The sequence below is a fragment of the Pan paniscus genome, chromosome 13 (assembly GCF_029289425.2).
Source record: "Pan paniscus chromosome 13, NHGRI_mPanPan1-v2.0_pri, whole genome shotgun sequence".
Classification (NCBI taxonomy): Eukaryota; Metazoa; Chordata; class Mammalia; order Primates; family Hominidae; genus Pan; species Pan paniscus.
The window spans coordinates 40,415,385-40,441,040 of NC_073262.2; the positions used below are offsets into that span (position 1 = coordinate 40,415,385).

General features: G+C 44.1%; 1 protein-coding gene across 1 annotated transcript in view; it reads left to right on the plus strand.

The window, feature by feature from the left end:
* TMEM163 (transmembrane protein 163) overlaps positions 1 to 25,656 on the plus strand; it is a 257,267-nt gene that overhangs the window by 208,132 nt on the left and 23,479 nt on the right. Inside the window, exon 5 of the mRNA XM_034954103.3 lies at positions 7 to 103. Within this exon, the coding sequence (XP_034809994.1) occupies positions 7 to 103 (97 nt within the window). The remainder of the gene's footprint in view (positions 1 to 6; positions 104 to 25,656) is intronic.

The window sequence follows — 25,656 nt, forward strand, 5'->3', positions numbered from 1 at the left end:
TTGCAGAGCCTGTGTCATCTTGGGGGTGATATTCCTTCTGTCATCCATATGTATAGTGGTCAAAGCCATCCATGACCTCTCAACTAGGCTGCTCCCAGAAGTGGTAAGGTCCTTCTTCTTCCTTAACAATCCTTCCTGCCAGTGCTGGCCCCCTGGGCTGCCTCTTATCACAGGGTTCCCGGGTGGAGTCGGGCATGTTGAGAGGGAACAGACAACATTCTGGGGGTCAGAAGAACTTGTTGCAGGGATGCAAATGACCTGGTGGAGAGAAACACTGGGCAAGGTGAAGAGACTCCAGATAGGTGAGCTAGGACTGGGTTCTGTGTGCCTTTCCTTAGCTATTTTCACTATTTTTAAAGCAAGATTTTTTGTGTGTGTAAAGAGAAATTGGGTTATTTTTGTGAAGCAGAGTGATCCAATCTGTGTTATTTGCATCTGTTGTTCTGTGTTCATTCAATGATCGTTGTATTAAGAATTATTTTTTTCCTTTGCACCTCAATTCAATCATAAATCTATTCATGTTAGGTTTTCTGGCACAATTGACACTGGGATATTGAAACTGGAGGACACAAATTCATATTAAAATGTGTCTTTGACTGCTTTGTCCTCTGGGTGAGAGTCATTACCGGCACTCTGATTCTTTTTCCCTCCCTCCCCTTATGAGTGCTGAGAAAAGAAATATTTTTACAGCCTCCTGTCATGCAGTCTTCGTGACAGGCAGCTGATGTGGTTACCAGGAGATGAAGATGCTGCCATTACAATAATTCCCTGTGTACAAGTTGCAATGGAAATTTGAATGCAAAATCTGGTCTCCTCTTAGGATGTGATTTGATGTGAGCTTGGCTACACGCACCATCTGATATAAGACCAAAATGATTAGACCTTTAATTTTACTTTTGAAAAAAGATATTAATCCTTGTTGGGTGATGTATTGCGTGTATGTGTGTTTGTGTGTATATGTGTGTTTTTATAGGGAAGATGAAAATGAGGTGAGACATTCTCCTGCATTTAGTAGAGGCATGAAAGTGGCTGCTTTAAGTTGTTTTCCTCACTCCCTTGTAAATGATTAGTGCCATCCCTTTAATGATCCACCAGGATTTTAACTGTTATTTATCACCACAGTTGGCCAGCGCTTACTCTCTAACATCTCAGTGACAGGGAGGAAAAATGGATACGGGGATAGGAATGTACGTATTTGTGGTATTTAGTCTTTTTCAGAAGCAGAGATAGCCCGAACAAATATTACCATTTATTACAGTCCTGTGCTCTTCATCTCCTACTTAACCAATCTCCCTGGTTGCCTGGCATATGGGACTCTCGCATCCTTCTCCTCCATCAGACTTGCTAGCCTGCATTTCATTCAGTCAGAATCTGAACCTTAGGTAAGATATGAGGGCACCAAGTGTGATTATACATGTTAGATGTCAGTCAGGTAACGTCTACATTTTATAGGCCTTGCAAATATGCCTCCACTCTGAGAAATGTTTGTTGGTGGGAATTTTCTGCACTATGCCAGTTGACACATTCATTTATTTGGCATTAAAAATTAATTTCCAGCAGGGCTCATGTGATAGGGGATGGATGGCTGTGCTCACGGCCCTTGTAATGGCTCTCCTTGTTATTCTCCCGATAGCTGAACCACTTTTAACTGAGAGCGATCTGTTATTATCCCACAGTGCAAATACTCTTAAGAGAAGCAGCTCACCGACTTACATTCCCCCTCAAGGTGTACATGTCCAACACCCAGCCTCACCTGGGGTTCAGAGAAGCTGAATAGTCCATGGTTGCGCCTGTCCTTACAGAACCCATACCATCTGCACCTTTGATGATTTGTGCTATGGGATTGTAAACATTTAATTTACTTATTTTTTTAAATTGACAATAATGATAATTTATGGGGTACATAGTGATGTTTTGATACATATCATGTATAGTGACCAGATTAGGGTAATTAGTGAATTACCATATCCATTATCTCAAACATTTATTATTTCTGTGTTGGGAACATTCAATATCCCTCTCCTAGCTATATAATATGTGATATATTATACAATTATAACCTATATAGTATATTATTGTTCACTCTAGTCATCCTATAATTGTTTACAACACTAGAACTTATTCCTCCTATCTAGCTGTAATTTTGTATCCTTTAACAAGTCCCTCCCTTCCCCCTCCCCTCCCCAGTCTCTGGTATCCTCTGTTTTACTTTTTACTCTTACACAATCACCTTTTTCTAACTCGCACATGAGTGAGAACATGTGATGCTTGTCTTTGTGTGTCTGGCTTATCTCACTTAACGTAATGACCTCCAGTTCCATCCGTGTTGTAGCGAATGACAGGATGTCACTTTTTTTTTTATGGCAGAATCGTATTCCATTGTGTATATATGCCACATTTTCTTTATCCTTTCATCCATTGTTGGTGTGGGATTTAAAAATCACACCCATTTATGGTCATCTCATCAGAACTCTGAAGAAGCGATGCCAGATGGTTTTGCTGGTGGTTTTGTTTAAGCCTTCAGAGTTGTTAACTAAGGAGCTTTCAAGCTGTGTGAGCTCCCATCTCCAGAGGGGAAGGCCTCCTCATCGGCTGAGGGCTGAGTGGCCCACGGGGCCAGGTAAATGCTGCCAGGTGGCAGCTGACCGTGTCTGTCTCCATCCTGGGTCTTCTGGTTCCCTTGGCTAGAGGTTTATAGAAGCCAACAGGTGACAGCCAGGCCCCTGACCTCTGGCCTGCAGTAATCCAAAATGTGCATTTATTCACAATGCTTCATCTCAATTAGGAGTCACAAACTCAAATGCTGGTAGAAGCCAGTTCTGAAGCAAAAATAGGAGAAACTGACCAGGTCTGTGGCAACTGGGGTGTGCGCACTTGGATGAAGGGCCTGGCCTCCTCTGGAGATATCATGCTGGAATGTGGGCTGTACGGAAGACTCATCATCATCGTGTCTTCTGAGTGTTAAAAAGGAAGTGGAAACCTATGTTTAATGTGAGATAAATTGGCAACTAATTAAACATTTTTGAAAACTCTGGTTGAGAGTGGGTGGATAATTTCATGCAGGTTAAATAAAGCATGCCTCCTGGCTGCACATAGAGAGTTTGCTGCTTCTGCAGAAACCAGGCTGTGAGGGTAGGATCTGGGCAAAACCAGGGAGACCAGTGTTTAGGGCCTCTGTGTCACAGACTTAGCTCCGAGTGACACCTCCCCCTTAGTCTCAGTTGCAGAACTGCGTTTTACATGGGATTTCTGTCCAGCTGTGACTGTAGGTTCTGTCATAAACAGCATCTTCCCTTCCCCAGCCCTGTCCCTTGGCAGCCTTCTTTTTAGTTTCACTGCACGGTTCTCAGAGTGGGAATAATTGCAGGAATGGGTGAGTTTTGAGTAAGAGAGCTGTGCAATTGGAATTTCCCAACTGTAAAGTTGGTTGACTCTGAGCCTCGTGGTGTTGCCTGCCCCTCAGGGTTTTGCTGGAGCAGTCAGGCCAGCCGGCTCTCTGGGGAACTGGAACAGGACCTGGGGACTCTGCTCCAGGGCTGTGTGGGCAAATGGCTACAGGCTGCTGCCTCCCAACCTGCAGGTGGTTCATGAAACAGATTCCACAGAGCCGTCTGTGAAACTGCAGTTCTGGAAGCCGGGACGTGTGTGGCCTGTGCCACAATGGTAGTAATAGTGCTTTCCTTTTACTAATAGGCTGCTTTATTTTTGTTTGTTTTATTTTAGCATGAAAGGATAGTTTTAATCAAAATAAGCAGGTTCCAGAAACCCATGACACTACTGACCCTCTGCCTCACCGACTGCATCTTTTTTATTTAGTTATTATTATATTTTTTTAATCAACAAGTAAAAATGGTATATCTTTATGATGTCTTAACCATTCCACAGTGATGCGTATATTAATACGGGTTGTTTTAAAAGAAGTATCTTGCTCTCCCCATTTTTACCCCACCAGCCACGCCTGGCTTTGGTAAGAAGGGGCAGGTGGCAAGCTTCTCCTTTGCTCGAGGACCCAGGGGCTCTGAAAGCTGAAGTGATCTTCCTGAGATCGTCAGCGGGGTGGCAGCAGAGCCTGGATTTGAACCTGGTCTCCTCATCCAGGACTATCTTGGCCCTGGCACATGGGGCCTTTAGGATCCTGCTGCCCATTGGCTTTTTGGCTCCGGCCTCCTGTCTGTCTTCTCCCCACACTCCTGAGGGCAGTGCTGCCGAGGGCTGTCCCAAAGCAGGAGGATGTGCAGGTCCCCAGCTGGCCCTGCCTGTCCCTGGCCTTTCTGGCTACTCCTGCCACCTACGCCCCTTTCCATATGGGCCCCTTCACTCTGTGCTGCTGACCAGGGTGTGCCTCCACTGCCTTGTCTCTTGAAAGCCCACATGCTGGCTGGGCGTGGTGGCTCAGGCCTATAATTCCAGCACTTTGGGAGGCCGAGACAGGCGGATAACCTAAGGCCAGGAGTTCGAGACCAGCCTGGTTAACATGGTGAAACCCCGTCTCTACTAAAAACACACACACACACACACACACACACAAAATTAGCCAGGTGTGGTGGTAGCCTGTAATCCCAGCTACTCGGGAGGCTGAGGTGGAAGAATCGCTTGAACCAGATTGCACTCCAGCCTGGGCGACAGTGCAAGACTCCGTCTCAAAAAAAAAAAAGCCCACATGCAAGTGCACCAAGCATCGGTGGAGACTGCAGCAGGACAGTGTGGGATGAGGAGAAGGGGGGATGCGTGGAGCACGTGGAGGGTGGCGCTGGAGTGAAGCTGCTGAGCATGGTGGGAGGGCTTGGGCGTGGCCGCACCTGTCCAAGGTGTGGCGCCCTCTACCTTTTCTTACTTGTGTGACCGCAGGCAAGTCACGCAGTCACCCTGACTCTGAGCCCCCTCTTAGGTAAAATGGAGATGGCACCTCCATCCAAGGCTTATGATAAGGATCAAATGAACAGTTAGGAGAATCGGCAGTAGAGGAGAGCCCTGCTGTGGAGGCTGCTGCTCTTCTGCCTTTTGAAGTTTCTGAATTGCTAATCAAGCTTGCCCCAAATAGTGGCCAGAGGTGATTTCAGACTCAGCTCCTGAGCACCATCTCAACATGTCCAGTTGTGGCTTCTCTGATGCTTGGCCTTGTGGGGTCCCTGGATGGAGCTTGTATTGCTCTCTCTTGGGCTTCAGTCAGCTTTAGCTGTCTTTGTCTGGGGAAAGCTGAACATGCCATTGGAAGACCTGACCTCTAGGCCTAACCCACCCCTAACTGGCTGAGTGACTTTTAGCAAATCACGCTTCCTCTCTGAGCAAGTTTCTTCACGACAAAAATGGATGCAGTACCCATTACTCCACAACAGAACTGTGAGAAGTAAATGATGTAATAATAAATGTAGAAATGCTTTATAAACAGTCACACGTTTTACAAAGGAAGAAGATGATATTGTTTCTAAAGTTAAGGTTCTAGAAGTCCCGTCCTTGCCCTTGAGCTTTCTCTGTGTCCTGATCAATGACCAGCTCGTTAGTGGCCTCTGCCTTGCGTGGACCATGACCTCTTCACCTTGTGCTCTTGGCCGGTGTCTGGGCCCAGACTCCTTAAGTGGTCATGTGGCAATAATGCTGATTATCATAATTAGAATAATAAACAGTCACATGTTGGCAATAAATAATACATGAACATATGTTAATAATAATAATATTGGCTACCATTTGATTGCTCATCTCCAGACCAACCCTCTGTCTAGGCACTTGGGATTCAGAGTCAAATAGCAATAACGGCTAGAGTTTTTGCATTGCACTGCAAAGCCTTTTACTTCTTAGAGGACTTGGCTTTTGCTACCAAGGAGCACAGTTGGGGGAGAGACTCATTAGCTGCTACATTAAATATGTAGTGATAACAGCTATAATAGACATGATCACATGAGAACACAGAGGAGCTTTTTTGTCAAGCCTGGAGTAGGGGGAGATATGTGGGGACCTTCCCCAGTAAGCAGACACTCCATGCAACATCTGAAGGAAGGGTGGTTATGGGCAAGGCAGGCGATGAGTGGGAGGAGGCGTGGGAAGAGGAGGCACTTCCAGGCGGAGCTGCAGAGGGGGCCACAGGTTCTGTATGCACCTGTGGTCTCTGTCATACTTTTGTGTCCTGTTTACATGACAGTCTCTAGGTAGAAGTAGGGAAGGAATAGGGAGAGCAAAGGAGGAGGGACAAGGAAGAAAGGAAAAATGACTTTGTGTTGTAAGTCAGAAATGATGCTTAGCAAAATTTTGTTTTCTCTGTCTTAATTAGTAAGGTTCCCCTTCCAAGCTCTCCTTGTCTGTCTCCTCCCTGAGTTTTTGCCTAAAATTCCTTCCCATTCACTAGAACCAAGCTGCTTCCCTCCAGTGATAAAAGGGAGCCCCTCTCAGTTGTTCATTTCCCTGCAGTCATTAGCGTCATTTGGTCTCCAGTCCCCATGGATTGTGGCTCTGGCGAGGTGGCCATCTCTGTTCACTGGTGCATCCATTCAACATGTGTTTTCTGGTGTGTCCTGCTCTTGAGGCCAGGCTGGCTCTGCAGGCCCTGTAGAGGTTGGTGGTGTTCCTGTAGGAGCCTCAGATGGGATTCCATGCTCCTGAGCAAAACTGGAAATAGAACTCCTGTCAAAGATATGTTAGGTTTGCGGCCTGGTGCGGTGGCTCATATCTGTAATCCCAGCACTTTGGGAGGCCGAGGCGGGCAGATCACTTGAGGTCAGGGGTTTGAGACCAGCCTGGCCAATATGGTGAAACCCCGTCTCTACTAAAAATACAAAAATTAGCTGGGCGTGGTGGTGGGCACCTGTAATCCCAGCTACTTGGGAGGCTGAGGCAGGAGAATTGGTTGAACCCTGGAGGTGGAGGCCACAGTGAGCCAAGATTGCGCCACTGCACTCCAGCCTGGGTGACAGAGCGAGACTCCGTCTCAAAAAAAAAAAAAAAAATAGTTAAGCCTTGGATTTTGTGAAATTACAACAAATTTCGTTATAGATCTAACTGACTTCTATTCATGTTGGATGAATTGGGGAGTCCTCCGTTCTATAACATAGGATGGGAGCTTCCAGGGGGCAATGGCAGAATAATGGGCTTCATGAGGTGGGAACAAGGAAACAGAAATAGAAGAAAAGCAGACTGGTTAACATTGGGTTACTTTAAATTATTTTTTTTGTATGGATTAAAGCAGAGGGGACTTTCTTGTGACACTAACTTAGGTAGACTGGAATCTTCTGTTTTCAGGAAAAAATAGTCTGTTTTGGGATCTGTCTGCTTCATGAAAGTTTCAGTTTGGTTAAGTGGCATTTAGCATGAACGACTCCATTCTTGTTTGGTCTGGTCTGTTGGGGCCTAGTGCAGGAGCTCAGGCCAAAGCAATGGCCTCTCAGAGTTTTGTGTAACGATTTGGAAGCCCCCAGCCAAGAACTTTTCCCAGAGATGTCCCACCTGTGGAGGTGACTGTGATTCTTCCATCATAGGCTTCTGTGTATGCACCATGCTCAGTATTCAACCTGTAGTTTGGGGTGTCAGGAGTGATTGATATGTTCTTCAGCCATTTATTATCTCACTCTCAGTGAGTTTTGCCTTGAGGAGGATCAAGACAGCCTCACCTGCCTTCTCCCCACACCCTTGTCTACAGTACAGCGTGCCATTTGTCCTCTCACTCATCCTTCCCTCCCACTCAGGGCCGCTCCCCTCCACCCAGGCTGGAGTGCCAACCTGAACTCTGTGAGCTCCCTCCTGCTTTCCTCCTTGGAAATGTGGCTTCTATACACATGCCTTCTTTCTCGGGTGTCTCCTAGCCACTTGTGGCCAAGCCACCTTCCCAGGCATTGACTTCCAGCCCCTTCCCTACCTTTGCCACTCGTGAAAGCGCTCTCTGAAGACACTCATCTTTTCCTTTGCCTCCCTTTTGACACATCCAAGTTCAATCCCCACCACCCCTCAGCCTGCCCTGGCAGTAGATTCTTCACGGCAACCCTTTGGAGGCAGGAAACGTTTGACAGAGGGAGGGAGAACCTGGGAGGCAGCAGTAAAGGGTGAATGGTTTCCCAGGATTGCTGCCCACGCAGTCAGCGTGTCTGCCGGGGGTCTTCTGAAGCAAGTGCCTCACCCATGGGAATGAGTTCCTGAGGGTTCTCTTGGCACCAGTGAGTGCCTGGGGGACCCGGAGCATAGGGGTTAAGGATGCCCAGGAGACAGCCCAACCCTGCCATGCTCTAACTGGCTGTTTAATCTCTCTCTGCCTCAGTTTCTTTGTAACATGGAAATAATAATGGTAACTTCTTTATAGGATTGTTAAGAAAATAAAAAGATGTAGGGGATGTGCTTAGCATATAACTATGAAAGGAATGTTGGCTTACATGATGGCCGTTGGAGTAGAGGAGAGGCTTCCAAGCAAGTTGGTGGGCCTTTTGGCGCCTCTAGTTCTAGAAGATTAAGCCGTATCAAACAGTCCATGAAATGCCTTCAGGGACGCTCTTCTCAGCTCAGGATGGGTAATGCCGTAGGTTCCTTCTTGAGCATAACCTATAATTCCGAGATCCGCAATCAGCAATAGAAAGATTCATCCTCTAGTATGACATGCTGTCAAGTGTAACTCTGAATTTAATTGGGGAGTTTTATTAATTGTTTTTAAAAACAATCATATGTGGTCAAAGTCCTCAACATCTGCCCATCACCATCTCCTCAGCACTGCACAGAGAAGCAGAAATCATTGTGTCAGACTATCAGTGCCATCTTACTCTTGTTACTCAAGACAAAATAATTCCATTTCCTCAGCAAGATTGACCTCTTCATTTATCCTAGAGCAAGAACCTACCAACTTTTAAACAGAATAGAACTGGGCGCTGATGAAAGTGGATTATTAACAGACGGAAGGGAGAGAGAATGTGTGTGTGGCGGGGGGTGGCACTCTCCCTCCCTTCTGTCTGTTAACAATCCTCTTTCATCAGTGCCCAGTTCTGGTGGGGGGATATGTGTAGGTCTATTTCTGGACTTGATACTTTCTTTGTACTCCTAAGGACGTACTCATACAAGGAGAATATCAGATCCAGAAATAGACCTGCACATATCTAGTCAAGTGGTTTTTGACAGAGGTGCCAAGGTAATTCAATGGGGGAAAGGAAAGTCTCCTCAACAAATGGTGCTGGATCACCCAGGTTGCCATATGGACAAAAAGGGGCATCAACCCTTATTCAAGAGCTAACTCAAAATGGATCATAAGCCTCAATGCAAAACCTGAAACTATACAACTTCTAGAAGAAAACAAAAGAGAAAATTGTTGCAATCTTGGGATAGCCAAAATTTTCTTAGATATGGCACCAAAAGGCTGGGCGCAGTGGCTCACGCCTGTAATCCCAGCACTTTGGGAGGCCGAGGTGGGCAGATCGCCTGAGGTCAGGAGTTCAAGACTCCTGGCCAACGTGGTGAAACCCTGCCTCTACTAAAAATGAAAAAATTAGCTGGGCGTGGTGGCAGGTGCCTGTAATCTCAGCTACTTGGGAGGCTGAGGTAGGAGAATTGCTTGAACCCCAGAGACAGAGGTTGCAGTGAGCTGAGATTGCACCACTGTACTCCAGACTGGGCGACAGAGTGAGACTCCATCTCCAAAAAAAAAAAAAAAAAAAAGACACCAAAAGCTTGAACCATAAGTCAAAAAATTGAAAATTGGACTTCATCAGAATAAACTTTTGCTCTTCCAAGACACCATTAAGAAAATGACAAGATAGCACAGACAGCATATATATATCAGACAAAGGTTTAGTATCCAGAATGTGTAAAGAATGCTTAAGAAGGCAAACAACCCAATAAGAAAATGGACTTATATGATTTATGCAGATAATTTATAAGAGAAGATAAAAATGGCCAAAAAGCACATGAAAAGATACTCAACATTACCCTAGTCGTTGGGGGATAACAAATTAAACCACTACATATCCATTACAATATCTAAAATCAGAAAACAAATGAAAACCCCCCAAAACCAAAATTTGTGTGAAGCATCTGGAACTCTTATGCTCTGATGGTGAGAGAGTAAAGTGTTACAACCGCTTTGGAAAACAATCCAGGATTTCCTTAAAAAGTCAAATACCTATTTACTGTAGGACCTAGCCATCCATCCTTAGGTATTTACCCAAGGGAAATGAAAATACATGTCTGCACAAAGACTGTTACACAAATGTTTATTGCAGTTTCATTTCTAATGTCAAAAACTGGAAACAACCTATATGTGTGTTAACAGGTGAATGGATAAAGAAATCGTGGTGCATTCACACAATGGAAGACTGCTCGGTGGTAGAAAGACACTATTGACGCATGCGGTGATGTGGGTGGGTCTCAAAATAGTGAAGGTGGATACCAGAAGCAAGGCAAAAAGGAGTATGTATTTAATACTCTATGACTCTGTTTACTTAAATTTTTACATACAAACTATAGTGAGAGAAAGCAGACAGTGGTTGCCTGAGGCTAGAGGTGGAGGGAGGGAGGAATTATTAAAGAATCATGGGAAAACTTTTGGGGGTGACGGAAATAGTCTCTGGCTTTTGGTAACAGTTACAGATACGTTAGTCTGTTAATTATGTTAATCATAATTAAGATATGTTAATGCTGATCAAGGTGTATACTTTAAGTATATGAGGTTCAGGTGCACCCAGGGACTGTGGTTGGCCACAAACCATCTCCCGTTGCTAAGCCAAATAGCAATTCTGCTCAGATCCATGTAGGATAAATATTGTAAGGTGCTGTGAAGTGAGGTTTTGTTTTCCTGATTGTGACACATACACTCAGTACCTGAGATGTTGACCTCACTGCTAAAATTAATGCTGTAAATAGACAATAAGAAGACAAAGCGTATGATAAGAGGGGGAAGTGTAAATAGTAGGCTAAATATAACAGCTGTCGCCAGAGGCAGATAGCAAGAGGAGCCTTTGCTGAACCACGGCCGATCTCATGCAGTTGCCAGAAACACCCATGAAGTGCCAGCAGGTGGCACAGGCTGGAGGGTGCTAACCACATAAACCTCTGGAAGCACGGGCAGCTTATCCTTTCCATCTCCTGCTTACAGTAGGATTTGTTTGTCAGTTCGAGTGTTACCTAGGAAATGACTGTACAAGAGTATCTGATTGGTCCTCTTTTCCTCACTCTGGAAACCTTGGATTTTAAGCAGGATGTGATACGTCTGTGAGCCATCTGCCATGTTACTCTATTTTGTCTATTAAGCCTCTTTGTGTAAAAAGCAAAAAAAGAGCTTTTCAGCTTGATATCTCATTAGACCTTCAAGGTGTTTCTGAAGTAGGCAGAGGCGTTAGACACATTGCCATTTAATAACAAGGAAACAGATCCTCAGATAAATAAAACCACTCATTCCAGACTGCATCATATCAGTGTCAGAGACACAGGGCGAGTGGAACCAGGTCTTTTAAAGGGTGGAGGGTGCTTTCTGGTCCACGGAGTGTCTCCTGAAGTACCATAGAATTTGGGATCTGAAAGCCTCCATGAAAAGCTAATACAACTGGCCAAGTTTCCTGATAGAGGAAATACGGCCCCGAGACTCAGTCTCTCAGAAGATTCTGAGAAAACTCCAAGTCTAGGACTTTTCCACACTCTCCTGAATGGGGTGAACTCCCCACCCCCATCTTCCCAGTGGCCTTGGAGACTTATCCTAGGGGGTGCTGGGTTAGGGAAAGAAAAATAGAGAAGAGAGCGAGGCGAGGGAGACACGCTCATCTCTCCAGCCCCCAGCCTGCTCTAGAGGCATCTGTGTATTTCAGGACACTGGTGTTCATCAGAGATGGGTATGGGAGTATCAGGGCTGAGTGCTTCGCTCTTCACATGCCTCTCTACTTGACCTTGGGACACTGAGTGAATCTTTTGCTTTTCATGTTTCCATCTGGAATGTGAAAACAAACTAACTTAGCTCTTCTTTCTCTGTGTAAGGTTTTGAGAACACCTTCCTATCTTTTGAAGAAAGAAGATGTTTTAAAAGGTGTTTAACAGTTTAAGGAAAATATTTTTTTTCATCAAGTTTCCTAAGTATAATATGAACAACATGATCCTCATAACATTTCTGGCTGTTTTGTTGATTGTCTAGCTAATGGAGAGAATCATACTGAATGCTTTTTTTATTTCCCAAGCTCTGAAATATCCCTGATTATGTGGTGCACACAATACACCCTAGCACAGCAAAGCGGCGTCTGTGAGCTCTGGCGGTCATGAGGGCCCCCTTTACGTGACATGTGACATGTGTTCCAGCCTCCATCTATCATAGGAGCCATGTGGTCACTTGGGAGTTTTCTGCCTGTGACCAGCATATGAGTATTTGTTACCAAAGTTGTTAGGGAAACATTTTATGCTTTTTTGGGAAGTAATTTGGGAAAAACTGAGTAAAAATTCTTAACCTTTCAGTAATCCTATTAAAATGGGCTATCTGATCATCCCAGGCCCTTGTGGGAGTTGAGAGATTCTGAGACCAAGATGAGCTAAACACAGGATCTTTTCTCTAAAGAACTTTCCAGGGAGAGTCAGAACATGGAAGCCAGGCTGACTGTGGGTGCTTGTGAAGGTCAGTTGTGTTCAGGAGGGACCCCTGGACCTGCTCCTTGAGTATCTGTAGTGTTGGCTGTTCTGAAGAGGGAGGCTGTATTCAGAGAGGGTTGTAAGAGGGAACAGCCATGAAGTGCTGTGTCCTTGACACTTCCCCAGTACCGCTGGTGAGAGAGAGTGTTGCCACTGGCTTCTGCCTGCTAACCATCGAGTTTAGCTAACCCTGCCCCCCACCCCATTTTGAATGCCCCAAACATCACCCAGCTGGTGGCACTCCGATGACACCTCATGTAGATTGTTGGAGTAGCTCAGCACACTGCACTATAATTCTTTGTCTACCTTGTCTCTCAAAGGAGACTGTAAACTCTTGGAGGACTAGACTCGCTGTTCAGCAAAGCACCTAATATAGGACCTGGCATGGGGTGGGAACTCAATAAATGTTTGCTGAATGAGTGAATTCATGTGTGCACGTGGCCATTGGCTGTAGCAGGCAGTAAGCTAGTACCGCACTTAGGAAAGGGGTATGACCAGGAGGAGTTCATCTTTCGGGGAATCCCTAACAGAGGCTGCCTGGGACCTTGCTGTGGACATTTTTACACCCCTTTGGAAGAGAAAGAGATGGCAAAAAGGGCTTGTCCCAGATTATTTGCCCTCGTTCATGGTCTGAACTTTATATCCTCTCTGTGCTGTGGGGATGATGAATGTGAACAGATGATGTGCAGGTGAGGCAGCCCATGTGCATAAATATGGCCCCTTTCACCATCACCTCCAATTACTGTACAATACATAATCATATCATAGGAACTATAACATTGTTGTGGGTTATTCCATGGATGGATATTGCACATAACACACTGCAACTTTTTTTTTTTTTTTGAGAGAGAGAGTCTTGCTCTGTTGCCAGGCTGGAGTGCAGTGGTGCGATCTCGGCTCAATGTAACCTCTGCCTCCCGAGTTCAAATGATTCTCCTGCCTCAGCCTCCCAAATAGCTGGGACTACAGTGCCCACCACCGCACCTGGCTAATTTTGGTGTTTTTAGTAGAGACGGGGTTTTGCCCTGTTGGCCGGGATGGTCTTGATCTCTTAACCTCATGATCCACCCGCCTCAGCCTCCCAAAGTGCTGGGATTACAGGTGTGAACCATCACCATCGCGCCTGGCCCACACTGCAACTTTTTTACTCAACATAGTCTTAAGATCTAGAATATTTATAATGTGAATTGTTCATCATATAAATGTAGGTGCTTTAGGCATTCCCTGGTTGATGGACATTTGGGTAGTTTCCAGTTTTTTATTTACAGTGTTGTTAGAATGAACATTGTCATACTCTCATGGTAGTATGTACCGTGTGAGGATGGTGTTTCTCTAGGGTAAACATGGATTTTGGATCGTAGACTATGCCCATGTTTCATTTTATAGATCTTCCCAAGTGCCCTTCAGTGTGGCTGCCCTAGTTCATGTTCTCAGAATGTTACCACACTTTATATTTTCAAACTTATCACAATTTTCCAGACTAATGGATGGAAAATGGTATCTCATTTTAATTTGCTCTCTCCTGGTTATTGTGAAGTTGATTATATTTTTATGCATCTGCTGACTTTTTATGTTTCCTATTTTATAAATTGCTGCTTTATATGTTTTGCCCATTTATCTATTGTTATCTTTTTCTCACAGGTTTTTAGGAGTTATTTATCTGTGTTCCAGGTACCAGTCTTGTTCTATGTTGTATTAGTCAGGGTTCTCTAGAGAGACAGAACTAATAGGATATGTGTGTATATGAAAATAAGTCTATTAAGGAGTATTGACTCACATGATCACAAGCTAAAGTCCCACAATAGGCCATCTGCGAGCTGAGGAGCAAGGAAGCCAGTCTGAGTCCCAAAACCTCAAAAGTAGGGAAGCCGATGGTGCAGCCTTCAGTCTGTGGCCGAAGGCCTGAGAGCTCCTGGCAGTTCACTGGTGTAAGTCCAGGAGTCCAAAAGCTGAAGAACTTGGAGTCTGATGTTTGAGGGCAGGAAGCACCCAGCATGGGAGAAAGATGAAGGCTGGAAGACTCAGCAAGTTCACTCCTTCCACATTCTTCTGCCTGCTTTATTCTAGCCACGCTGGCAGCTGATTAGGTCTGCTGCTCCCAGTCCACTGACTCAAAAGTTAATCTCTTTTTACTTTGGGAGGCTGAGGCAGGGGGATCATCTGAGATCAGGAGTTCAAGATAAAATGTTAATCTCCTTTGTGAACACCCTCACAGACACACCCAGGAATAATACTTTGCATCCTTCAGTCTAATCAAGTTGGCACTCAATATTAACCATCACATATGTGCATTGCAAATAATTTTGCCTAATATTTAGTTTTTCTTTTAATATTGTCTATCTGTTGCTATTAGAAATCTTCCCACCCTTTCCATTTTGGTGTGATCAAATTTATCAGTCTTTTTTTTTTTTAATGGAGATTGTGGTGGTTTGTTTTTGTTTGGCAAGGGAGGACATAGAGGTTTAAGAAGGTCTATTGCCCTGATGCCATGAAGATATATACCTGTATTATCTTTTAAAAGACATTAAAGGTTAGACTTTAAAATTAGATCTTTAATTCATCTAGAATTTGTATTTGGTATGAGGTAGGGATCCAATTTGGTTTTTCTTTTTCTCAGATGAATATACAACTTGCCCAAGATGATTTCAAAGGCCACCTCCATCATGTGCCATGTTCTCATAGGTGCACAGCTGTCCCTGGACTTGCCGTTCCATTCTGTGGATGTGTGGGTCCATTTTGTTCTAGAGTCATTCTCTAAAATTCCTGTAATTACAATGAGTCTTAATGTTTGGTCACCATCTTTTCTTGGATTTTCAAAGTGGTTTTGACTAACATTGCATTTGTAATATTCCATACGAATTTCAAAACTGGTTTGCCAAGTTTAATGAAAAATCCTGTTGGGGTGTTGTGTGAAGTTGCATCGAATTTATTAATTCTGAGAGAATTGGCTTGCTTTAACAATTGCATCCTCCCTTCCATTTCATCCTTCTCTGTTAAGGTTTTCTTTTATGTCCTTTGGTGAAATTTTTATCAGGGCAATTCCTTTATATTTTGTGAGTTTTATTGCTATTAAGTGTTTGTATTTAATTAATTTTCTCAATTATTACTGCATAAGAAAGCTAATGATACTTGAATATTGTTCTCATTAACCTGCAACCTTGCTGACTTTTTAAAAATTAGTTTTATTTTTATTAATGGATTATTTTGGGTATGTTTTATAATGCCACTTTGTTTCTCTTTTCAAATTCTATATTTTTTTCTTTTTTGTTTCTTATTAGCCAAGATTTTCAATATAGTGTTGGTGGTAAGGGTGCTATCCTATATCCTTCTTTTGGTTCTTACTGTAACAAAGGGCTTCTCAATTTCATTACCAAAAGTGGTTTGTTGCTGTTTGCTAAGAGGTTTGCTTGTTTGGTTAGTTATATATATATATAGGTATTGAATTTTGAATACTTTTTCTGTTTATACTGAGATTTTCTTTTCCTTTAAGATGTGAATATTTCAAATTAATTGATATTCTAATAAGGCATCTTTGAATTCTTGGGATAAACCCTCTTTGGTCAAAGAGCATTATTCTTTCAGTCTATTGCTGGACTCAACCTACTATTTTGTTTGGAGTTTTGCATCTGTGCTTTTAAGTAACATTGGTCTAAAGTGCTTGTTCTTTGTACCACGTGTAATGAACTAGGCAGCTTTTCTACTTTTCTGTGCTCTGGTGTACTGATTTTAATGTAAGAACTGTCTGTTCCTTTGAGTTTTAGTAGAATTTATCTGTAAAACCGGGCCTGTTACTTTTTGAAGATCCAATATATTTTATAGTTTATGTTTTTGTAAGAATTTTCAAATTTTGTTTCGGTAGCAAATTTATTGCATTAAAGTTGCTCATATTACTTGTGATTTGTAAAATCTCGAATCCATCTGTATTTAGATGCCCTGTTTTGTTGCTAATAGTGTTTACTTGTGCTCTTGCTTTCTCTCTCAAGCAACCTTGTCCAAAGTTTGTATGTCCTCGTCTTTTCGAAGAAGTTTTTGAAGTGTTTGATTCTGTGGATCAGACCTGTTGATTTGCTTTCTAGATCTAAGCTCTCATCGTTAGTAGTGCCTTCCTTGTGTTTTGTTCACATTCGGTTTTGGGGGTGGGTAAGTGAGCTTTATGTTTGTTTATCTTTTTGGTTTTAGCTGTTGGCACTTAATTCTTTTTTCTGTTTTATTTTTAAATGAAAGGAGATGAAATATTCAATTACGTCAGGAGCTGGCAAAGGTATTTTGCATGAAGGGTGTTGTGCATAGAGCTTCTCCATATTGTATTTTTAGGTGTTAGGCGTGGTTTTCAGATTCTGGCCTAACTTACACCCTGCCATGTGAGTACCTCTGATGGAGCCCTGATAGTTATAAATCTGAGAGTTCAGATGATTCTTCAGGCCTGATGGCCAATGAGTGCTTTCAAGGGGACTTTCTCATGGAGCAGGCCACAGGTGTGCTACCCAGTGTGAGGGGCATGTATCCCTGGTTATTCACTCCAACACCCAGCTGGATGTTGCTTTGAAGGTTTACTTGTTTACTTGCACTCTTGCTTTCTCTCTCAAGCAAACTTGCCCAAAGTTTGTATGTCCTAGTCTTTCTGAAGAAGTGTTTGATTCTGTGGATCAGATCTGTTGATTTGCTTTCAAATCAACCTTCAATATGTAAGTATTCAATATATAGGCATTTTGCAGGTGTGATGAACATCTATGATCAGTTGTCTTTAAGTAAAGGAGATTATCCTTGATAATCTGGGTGAGCCTGATGCAGTCAGTTGAAGGCCCTAAGAACAGAACGAGGTTTCCCGGAGGAAGAAGAAATTGTGCCTCGGGCAGCAGCTTCAGCTTGTACCTGAGAACCCCCGCCTACCCTTCTTGCTGGTTGGGCCTGTGGACTTCAGACTCACCTACGCAGTTCCTGTAATCATACAGGCCGACTCCTTGTAATACGTTTCTAAATCTACCAATGGTCCCCAACTTATGATGGTTCCGCTTAGGATTTTTCAGCTTTACAAGGATGTGGAAGTGATATACATTCAGCAGAAACATACTTCAAGGACCCATGTAACCATTCTGTTTTTCACATTCAGTACAGTATTCAATGCATTACATGAGATATTCCATACTTGATTATAAAACAGGCTTTGTATTAGATGATTTTGACCAACTATCGGCTAATGTAAGTGTTCTGGATATGTTTAGGCTAGGCTAAGCCAGGATGTTCAGTAGATTAGGTGTATTAAGTGCATTTTTAATTTGCAGTATTTTGAAATTACAATGGGTTTATCAGGACATAACCCCATTGTAAGTCAAGGAGCACCTGTGTATCTCTCACTGGTTCTCTTTCTCTGGTTGATCTGATTGATACAGCCAGAAATTACTGTCTTAAAATATTTTCCAAGTTTTTGTTTTTATCCAAGTTAGTCATATATATAATTTGAATAGCCATTTGTTCTACAAGGCTTATTATAGAAAGTAACTCTCTCCCTACAGCAGCCATTTATAACTCATTTCAACCTCCACACCTCTAAGTAACATGTGCAGGTTGCTGCTGCTTGATTTTTTGTTGTCAGCATGATTTATGGACTTCCTACTCTGGTTGACCCTTTAACCATTCCCCCATTGCCAAATTACCCCTCTTCCCAGTATAGTTACATGTTATTTTGGTTAGATCAAGATTTAACATTGTTGTTATTGTTGTCATTGTTATTCATAGCTGAGCTCTGTAGTCTCCAGTGATTTGTCTTTTCCTTTCTTGCGTTAGGTTTTGTGTTCTCTGTTCCTAATACATGGATATATACGTCAGTTACAGACACAGGGGCCTCAGCCTCCTGAGTAGCTGGGACTACAGGCACATGCCACCACGCCTGGCTAATTTTTAAAAAATATTTCCTAGAGATGGGGTCTTGCTGCGTTGCTCAGGCTGGTTTTGAGTTCAAGTAATCCTCCCTCTTCAGCCTCCCAAAGTGCTGGAATTATGGGTGTAAGCCACCATGCTCAGCTTGTCTTCCAATTTCTAATGTTTTTGATATGACTAATGCCATTCTAATGATCCTTTGTTTAAAAGAGAAAAAAAAAACTTGTATTTTCTCTCTGGAGCTTGTTTCTCTCTGGAGCTTGTTTGTCTTCGGTGTTCTGAGAATTTCGTTATTTGCCTTGGTGAGGGTGTTTTTTTTCCTCCATGCGTTGTGCTAGGCACTCAGACCCTGACTGGAACCCATGTCCTTCAGTCCTGGTTTTGCCAAAAACACAAATTTTTCTTTTGAGAGGGATTCTTACCCTGTCAGCCAGGCTGGAGTGCAGTGGCTTGATCTCACTCACTGCAACATTGGTCTTCTGGGTTCAAGGGATTCTCCTGCCTCAACCTCTCCCGAGTAGCTGGGATTACAGGCTCGCCACCACGCCCAGCTAATTTTTTTGTATTGTAGAGATGAGGTTTTGCCATGTTGGCCAGGCTGGTCTCGAACTCCTGACCTCAGGTGATCCACCCATCTTGGCCTCCCAAAGTGCTGGGATTGCAGGCGTGAGCCACTGTGCCTGGCCCAAAATTGTTAATACTCTCAAAAATCATGTTTTCTCTGATCTACCATTTGGGGCTTCCTGTTGTTCAAATGCAGGGCCATCAGACAACGTTTAAAAAAAAAAGCGTCGTACATGTTTTTTTGGGTGTAAAGGGCAGTGGACTTTAGGTCAGACAGATGGGGGCTTGAATGCCTCCAGCGTCTTGACTAGCGGGTGATCTTAAGGCCGGGGGGCAGGAGTGTTATTTAACTTTTTAGGGTCGGAATTTCCACCTCGCAGGGGTCTTGTGACAGTTATGTTTCAAATAAAATTGAATCATTTATTAAGCATTTGGAAAAGAGCCTCCTCTCTAATGGGCGTTAAATAAATAGTATGGGCTTGTGTTGTTATTACTGTTACTTAAGCAACTCTAGTTTGATACTGGGGTGTTGGTGTGGTGTTCATACCAATGCAGGGAGCAAAAGCAGGCAACCAGAGGTCCTACTTCTGTCACTGAGCAGAGTTCCTCAGGAATGGCAGTGCCTCTGTGTTGCGAGGGGCTTGATGAGGGGATGTTGTGCTTGGTCCTTTAAATGCCCGACGGCCACCAGGGGAGGGAGGTGTGTGAGCCCAGCCAGGGTGGCTCATCTCAGATTCCATGGCAACCTTCAGGGGTTGGAGGGCTTGTCCCCGAGACTCTGATTCCTTCTCCTGTATCAGAAAACAGCAAACTGACGGTGCTTCCTTGACCAGAAGCTGGGCTATGTCTTGGAAGAGGCAGCCAAGCGCCTCAGAGTGCCCTCATTGTCACGGAGGTGGTCGTAGCCCTCGGCCGCTGCTGCCTTACCTTTTGCTGTGGCTTCCTGTGACCCTGCCAGCCTCAGCTTCGTGGTGCCCCTGGAGCTGAGTGTCTGCTCCCTTCTCGGTGCTCTGCAGGGCCTCACCTGGCAGGTTGGCCAGCCGGCCAGAAAATGCTGGGGACCAAGGCACCCCAGTCTGCTGGGAAGCCCACCGATGACCCTGATGTCTCTTGGCTGGGGAACTTTCTGGCTGCTCACCTGCTTGTCTAAACATCAACTCTTGACCCTCCAGACATCAAAATGGTCTGATGCTAATTTAAAAATTGTAAAGCCATTGAATGTGAATCCACGGTAATTTGTCAATATAATTTAATAACCAGGGGAAATGGAGGGCTCAGGCTTGGCGAAATTTCCTCTACATCTGCCAGCTTTTCTCATGTGCTGGTTGGGGGCGGGGAAAGTGGTGATGAAAAGTTCTCAAGACAAGAGTGACTGTTTCAATTTCACCTGGGGCCATAAATCAATATTCATTTACTATTCAGCCAGCATTAGCATTTCCCTGGGTAATACTCTAACACATGTAGTGTCAGGATGGCTTGAATTTGTCCTCATTAGGAAGGCAGAGGACGCCTTTTTGCAGGCATAAGCAAGTGAGCTCACATCTCATGAAAAAGGAAGTGTTGGTCTTTGGGGGAAGGGGTGGGTTGGGATTTCAGACATGGTCTCTGCTCAGTGTCAGTGGCCACAGTTCATCGTGACCTGGGTTTATGACTGCTGGTGTCACCCTTGATGAGGAATAAGCTTAAAGTGGGAGGTGACAACTGGCCCTGCAGAAAAGCATTTTATTTCTACCTGAGGTTTTTCTGTACTCATCGTTGTCTTGTCTTTGAGATGAGACTGTATGGGAAAATGGGGGTGGTGGCGAGGACAGAGAAACTTGGTGTCACAATGTTGGAAACTGCTATTGGCTGATGACCAGCTAGAAACATTTTCTTTGAAGATGAGAATTAATCAGGAGGTGGAATTTTATTTACAGATGCTCACTCTCACCGCCACCTCCATTTTGGTGTATGGAGTATCAGGTGGGAGTGATGGGGAGAGATGGTGAGGTTCATTCCTGCTGAGCACGTTGGAGGAGGTGGAAGGTCGCCTTGAGACATCCTGAGCCCCGAGGTCTTGCTCTGTGAGTGGACCAGCCATCTTCAAGGCTGCTTGTGGACTTTGACGGGAGAAATGGTTCTCACAGCACTTTCATCTCAGCTCATGTCACTCTGATATTTTGACCTGAATGTGTAGATGTCATGAAGGGAGATGATCTCCTACATAATGAGGGAGCATTAGACCCCATCAGCTTCCCTCCTATTCCTTCCCCTGTCCTTGCATCAACAACGGCCCAACTCCATTGGGAACTGAAATAAAAAAGCCTAGTATATGAGTCCATTTTCACGCTGCTGATAAAGACATACCTGAGACTGGGTAATTTACAAGGAAAAAGAGGTTTAATGGACTCACAGTTCCATGTGGCTGGGGAGGCCTCACAATCATGGTGGAAGGTGAAAGGCACGTCTCACATTGCAGCAGATAAGAGAGCTTGTGCAGGAAAACTCCCCTTTATAAAACCATCAGATCTCTTGAGACTTGTTCACTATCAGGAGAATAGCACAGGAAAAGCTCCCCCCCATGATTCAATTACCTCCCACTAGGTCTGTCCCACAACACATGGGAATTGTGGTAGTTACAGTTCAAGATGAGATGTGGGTGGAAATATAGCCCAATCATATCACCTGGTGTCGACGGGAAGCATTTAGATGGAATTATAATAAACCTGTCGGGGGAGGGCCATGAAACAAATAGCTAGAGTAAGACTCCAGGATGATACAGAATCAATAGCTGATACCTGCAACAAGATGGATGAATCTCAAAAACATGATGTTGACAAATGAAGTCTAAGTCCCCCCTCCCCCACCAAATTCATACTGTGTGATTCCACTTATATAAAATCCAAGAGTAGAAGAAATTAATCCATGGTGATTGTAGTCAGAATGTGGTTGCAGGGGGCTGAGAAAGGGACGTGAAGGAACTTCGGGGGTCATGGAAATATTCTGTTTTGTTTTGCAGATGGTTAAACTGGTATTACCATTGACAGAATTTATCAAATTCAACATTTAAAATCTGTACCTTTATTGTATGCTAATTACACCTCAATAAAAAAGTATATAATAATTAAAAAACTCTTAATCCCTAGATACATTTTGGAGGCAGGGTGTTAGTCAAGCACAATGAGTTTTATTCCTGTGACTTGCCAAATCCCAGGTCCCCTCTCCTTGCCTAACTCCTTTTTGACTATTTGCCAGGTCACTGTCTCCCACGGCTCCCGTTCTTCAGTTGTCTGCACCACTTTCTAGCCACTGACTGCTTTATCCCAAGGTCAGAGGGAAAAACCAACTTGTTCCTAAATCAGTGTGATCTAATAAAACTTTCTGTGGTCATGGGAATGTTCTATGTCTACACTCTTGAGTATGATAGCCTGTAGCCATATTGAGCACTTAATTGTGGCTAATCAAATGAGGAACTGAGTGCTTAATTTTATTAATTTTAAATTTAAGCACATGTGTATAAATGTGAAAAGTGCTATTAAAAAAAAGAAAAAAGATCAGGGGGTGAGGAGTGATTGCAGTCAGGGACCACCTCACTGAGAAGCTGACCCTTGAGCAGAGAGATGATACAGTGAGCCCTGTGGCTGTGTGGAACCTCCAGGCAGAGAGAGTGGCACGTGCAAAGGCCCTGGGGTAGGAGCCTGCCAGTCATACTTGAGGAACAGAGGAGGCAGGGCAGCTGGAACAGAGTGAGAAAAGGGGAGAGTGTTAGGAGGTGAGGGCAGAGGAGTCCCCTTTATCCAGCTGGTTTGGTTGGGGCTGGCTTTTCTGCAAGGAGCTGGAAAAGACCGTGTCTCATAATGTACACTAGGTCATGGGGACACTTATCCACCAACTTGCAAGACTGCATATGGGGCAGTGCAGGGGCTGTGTGTCTTCCAGGAGAAAAGCTGACCTGGTCTGGCTGACCAAGGTCTCCTGAGCTAGTGTACGATAACCCACATCACAGGTCAGCACGAGAATCCTCACCCAGATCAGATTTTGTCAGCTCTCCCCTAATTGCCTTTGAATCCTAAAATTAGGCCTGTGGCTTTCGCCACATTCCAGCCTGGCTGAGAGAAGTGGAAGCGGCAGGGTGGGTAGCATCAGGCCTCCTAATCAGAGCTGGAGGATGGTTGGGAGCCCTGAGCTTGGGACACAGCTCTGTCACTGTCTCTCTGCTGTCTCTGGGGGGGTTACCTAATTTTTACAAGCCTGAACGTTCCTCAGTTTTATCACCTGTGGCATGAATTAGGTGCCCCCTAAGCCCTTTATCCTTTCTAATGCTGTATGGTTTTAAGATCACCTCAAGTTTGTACAGAAGGGATGCTCGCCCTTATCTGTGGGGGTCAGATTTGGGGCCCCAGGGATGTGTGTTTCCACAACTTGTTCTCTGAGATGACAGGATTAGTATTGGTATACACCAAAACATTTGGGATGTAATGCTTTTTATACCCCAGGGGTCCGTCAGGTTCTTGGAATCCCTGTATAAACATTTTGTTCAATAGGGTAGAGGTGTTGTTTTTCACACTTTGGGGCAATGAAGTTGGAAAATTCAAATCTGAGCATTACTAGCTCTTGGAAAAGACATTCCACTCAGATGCACTGGCCATTGGCTTTTGTCCCACACAGTCTGGAATGCAGGGGGCATGTTGGGAGAAGGGTGAGCTGGCATCTTCTACGCTTCCCTGAAGTTTGGGCTGCAGGACTGTCTTAGTTCATTCAGGCTGCTATCACCGAATGCCATAGACTGGGCAGCTTACAAACAACAGAAATGGATCTTTCATGGTTCTGGAGGTTGGGAGGTTCAAGATCTAGTTACCAGCAGATTTGGTGTCTTGTGAGGGCCTGCCTCCAGGTTCATCAATGGCTGTCTTCTCACTGTGTTCTCACATGGGGAAGAAACAAGGACGTCCTTTGGGGTCTCTCTTATGAGGAAGGGCACTAATCCCCAGAACTGACCCCTTCCACCCCAGGATGAGGGGAGCAGTATCCCAAGGCTGCATAAGGCAGCAAGAGCCCTGGGCCTGGATCCCAAAATGATTCTTTCCTCTGAGGCCTCTGGGGCTGCGATGAGAGGGGCTGACTTGAAGATTTCTCAAGTGCCTTCAAGGCCTTTTTCCCCATTGTCTTGGCTATGAACACCTGGCTCCCTTTCAGTCCTGCTAATCTCTCTAGCAAGTAGTTGCTCCACAGGCTGCTTGGATTCCTTCCCTACCACGGGCCCAGGCTGCAAATTTTGCAAACTTTTAACACTCTGCTTCCCTTTTAATTTTAAGTTCAGCTTTAACTATTTTGCTTCCACATCTGATGGTAGGTTGTTAGATGCAGCCACACCATCTCTTGAATGCTTTGCTGTTTAGAAGTTTCTTCAACCTACATACCCTAAGTCATCACTCTTAAGTTCAAACTTCCACAGATTCCTAGGGCACAAACACAAAGCAGCTAAGTTCTCTGCTAAGGCATACGTGGGCAATCTTCACTCCAGTTCCCAATAACTTCCTTGTTTCCATCTGAGACCTCTTCAGCCTGGCCTTCACTGCCCATATTTTTATGAGCATTATGGTCACAACTATTTAACAGTCTCTAAGAAATTCCAAACTTTCCCTTCTAGTCTTCTCCTGAGCCCTCCAAATTCTTCCAACCTCTGCCCATTACCCAATTCCAAAGCTGCTTCCACATTTTCAGGTATCTTAAAAGAAATACCTGATGCTAGGTAATTTATAAAGAAAACAGGTTTAATTGACTCATGGTTCTACAGGCTGTATAATCATGGCACCAACATCTGCTGGACTTCTAGTGAGGGCCTGAGGATGCTTACAGTCATGGTAGAAGGTAAAGGGCAAAGCCAAGGAATCACACGGTGAGAGCAGTAGCAAGAGTGGGAACAAGGAGGTTCCAGACTTTTAAACAATCAGATCTCACATGAAATAACTTGATAATAATCCCACTATCAAGAGGATGGTGCCAAACCATTCATGAGGGATCTGCCCCCATGATCAAGTCACCTCCCACCAGGCCTCACCTCCAACATTTGGAATCACATTTCAACATGAGATTTGGAGAGGACAAACATCCAAACCAAATCAACAAACCTGTCCATTCCACATCTTGTACAGCTTCACCACTCTGTGGGATGGGATGGACAGAAAAGTGCTATGAGGTCCATGTTCTTCCATTTCAATAGGTATGACCTTGGGTTGATAATTCATTACAGACTTCCTTGTTGGTGCTTATCCAATATTTTCTTTCTTGCTCTCTTTGAAAAAAATCTTACTTTCTAGGCCTTCATGGTATGTTTTCTCATCTGAAGGTTACTATCTTAAAAGCAAAAGCTATGCTTACTCTTTGCTTCTTGTAAAACACTTCAGCCTATACACTGGTGCTCAGTGAGTCTTTATTGATGTCATTGATTGAAGTATTTGGATTGTCCAGAAATTTCCACATGGCTATGATACATACTAAACACTCTCATGAAGTCCAGGTTAGCAAACTGACGGTTCCTGAAAGGTGGGACTTACCAAATTCCACCCTGCACATCATGTATATACCATGCTGCTTATTCACTCCAACGTGGCACATTTCTCTGCCACAGCTTTTAAACAAACAGATCGCACTATGTTACAGTTATTGGCT